Below are 2566 nucleotides of genomic sequence, written 5' to 3' on the forward strand. Positions count from 1 at the left end.
GATTATATCAAACAAAATAAAAGTTCATTAAAAATACCAAATAAAGGAAGTTCATTCTTCTTAATACATAGACAAACATAAATGAGTCTCTCAAAAAATACGGAAGTCATATCTTCCTAAAACTATAGATAAATGATCAAGCATTGAGCTCCACATAAAAAAAAGGAAGTTCTTTATTCCTAAAAGCAATAAAATTTTGCTATGTTGAAAAAGAAAATTTTCATTTTTTTTTCTTCAATTTATTTCTACGTGCATTTGATTAATATGAATGCTAATAAATTGAGCGGTTGATATTTCAAAAATTGATATGTATAATTTCATAGATTCAATCTTGGGTTACAAAATATTTTACTTATATAATGATTGTTAATAAGAATATAATCCCTCAATTGAAACTTTAAGAACTAGGGATCTTATGCGTATTTTGCTCTTCTTATCTCTCAATTAGCAGTTTATATCCGTAAAGTGGGACTCACTTGAGAAATAAAATTGAATATAAAATGAAAAATATTGGACGGAGTTAAATATCCGTTATGAATATGGGGGGATTTTGCACTCCTTATGAGATCTTAAGGGGCTAACAACTCAAAATCAAAAGATAAGGAGGTAAAAATATTAGAGCACGGGGAGGAGGGCATGCGGTGCGCCTGGCGTGCTGGGTGTGATCCATGGTGCAGCGCTTTGGGGGAGAAAAGGCGAGCACATGTACACCACGAGCGATTCAAATAATTAATTAATTTAAATTTTGAATTTGACCATATTTTAACTTTTTTAAAATTTCTTGATTTTTCATTTTTTTAAATGACCATCGAGTGAACGGCTCGTTTGATTTTTCATTTTTTTTTTCTTTCATTCTCTATAAATACCACTTCTTCTCCACTTTATTTTTCACATCCAACATAACAATTCTCTCTTATTCCCTCACTTTTTCATCTTATTCTCTACTATTTAGTTCAAAAAATAGATCGCCAAATTGGTGAAATTTTATGTATTTAGGGTAATTACCCCTAGATATCTCTAGTAATTCTAAAAAAAAATTATATAATCTGCTTGCACGAGCCGAATGCGATCTTTTGAAATATTTTGTCCCCAGCGTCTCTTACAACTTGGAGTACTATGGTTAATTTATTACTCTTCTATGTTACATTCTACGTTTCATTAATTAAACATGCATGAGTAGAATTTTAGTGGAATATCAATCAATTAATATACAATATTCCACTGAAATTCATGCCTTGTATATAGATCGTATATATCCAATATACGTGATATGTATCGATAATAAAGAAATATAGTTGATGTAACACAAAATATAATATGAAAACTCACATGCCTTATCTTCCATCCAGACATGCACTAATGTAGAATCTTTAATCCACATCGAAGTTTTGAGCACAAATTCCCCATCCCATCTCCACTAAAGCCGATTCCTCTCTCTCTCTATAAAACTAATGCCAGCACAAACACTTGTTAAGTAGCATAACACTAAGTTTTGATTTGAGTAGAAAGCAAGTAAAGAATGTCTCTACTGCCCATGTTGAAGAGCAACACAAGAAGCCATCTCCACCATCCATTCAGCATGGATATGTGGGATTCCTTCCACCACCATCACGAAGCTATCTTAGCACAAGCTGGAGGGAAGCTGGAATGGAGTGAAACCCCCGAAGCCCACGTGCTCAGGGCTCACCTTTCTGGCTTCAACAAAGAGGAAGTGAAGGTGAAGGTGAAAGAGGCCAGATTCTTGAAAATTACAGGAAAGAAGAAAGTCGAGAAAGAAGAGAAACACGAGAATTGGCACCATGTTGAGCGCAGTAAAGGAAAATTCTCTAGGGTTTTTACTCTACCAGAGAATTCCAGAGCCGATCGCGTCAAATCGCACTTTGATAATTCCATTCTTACTGTTACGGTTCCTAAAAGGGATGCTAAGAATTCTCATGTTGTCAGGGAGTTTGAAGTTAAGGGTTGAGATTGTTTCTCATATTATACCTAAAAGTGTGTGTTTTGTATTATGTCATAATTTTGTCGACAGTGTGTGGTATAAATTTTTTTGTTAATTATCTTATGTTATGTCCTTAGGGGCGCTTAATTTGGTGGATGTAATAGATATAAGAACAATCAAATTGATAAGATAATTATCCAACTTGTGGTGACAATTGAATGATTAATTAAAGTGTGGGTTAAGTACATCACACGGACTAAATATTTGATTAATATGAATTATTTTATTAATTATGTCTTATCACTCAAAGTCATTTTATATGATATGATAGTACCTTGCGTAATGGATATGTATCCTTATAATATTAGATCTAGTATAATGTTATATATTAATAGATAAAAGGCATCTTGAGAAATTATAATTTAAAGATAATTAAGGGGCACATAATATTCCGAAATGACATAATCAATCGAAAAATAAAAGCAGTAATTTGATCATCTAATGTTTCAATACCTTTTTGTGCAGCTTGTTTATATATATACAGTAAATTAGTGATTATGCTAATGTACACATAATACATTAGCATATTTAGTAATTTAGCTGGTGCGAAAAAGAGAGAGCATATTT

At 32.2% G+C, this 2566-nt stretch overlaps 1 protein-coding gene across 1 annotated transcript; it reads left to right on the top strand.

Annotated features, from left to right (window-relative positions):
- Positions 1-905: 905 nt before the first annotated feature.
- On the top strand, positions 906-2054 carry LOC131016612 (17.5 kDa class I heat shock protein-like). Its single transcript, XM_057945319.1, has one exon. It carries the CDS (start codon positions 1520-1522, stop codon positions 1964-1966), a length of 447 nt encoding a protein of 148 aa, XP_057801302.1. The 5' UTR covers positions 906-1519; the 3' UTR covers positions 1967-2054.
- The last annotated feature ends 512 nt before the right edge of the window (positions 2055-2566 follow it).

This window comes from Salvia miltiorrhiza, chromosome 3 (genome assembly GCF_028751815.1).
Source record: "Salvia miltiorrhiza cultivar Shanhuang (shh) chromosome 3, IMPLAD_Smil_shh, whole genome shotgun sequence".
Lineage (NCBI taxonomy): Eukaryota > Viridiplantae > Streptophyta > Magnoliopsida > Lamiales > Lamiaceae > Salvia > Salvia miltiorrhiza.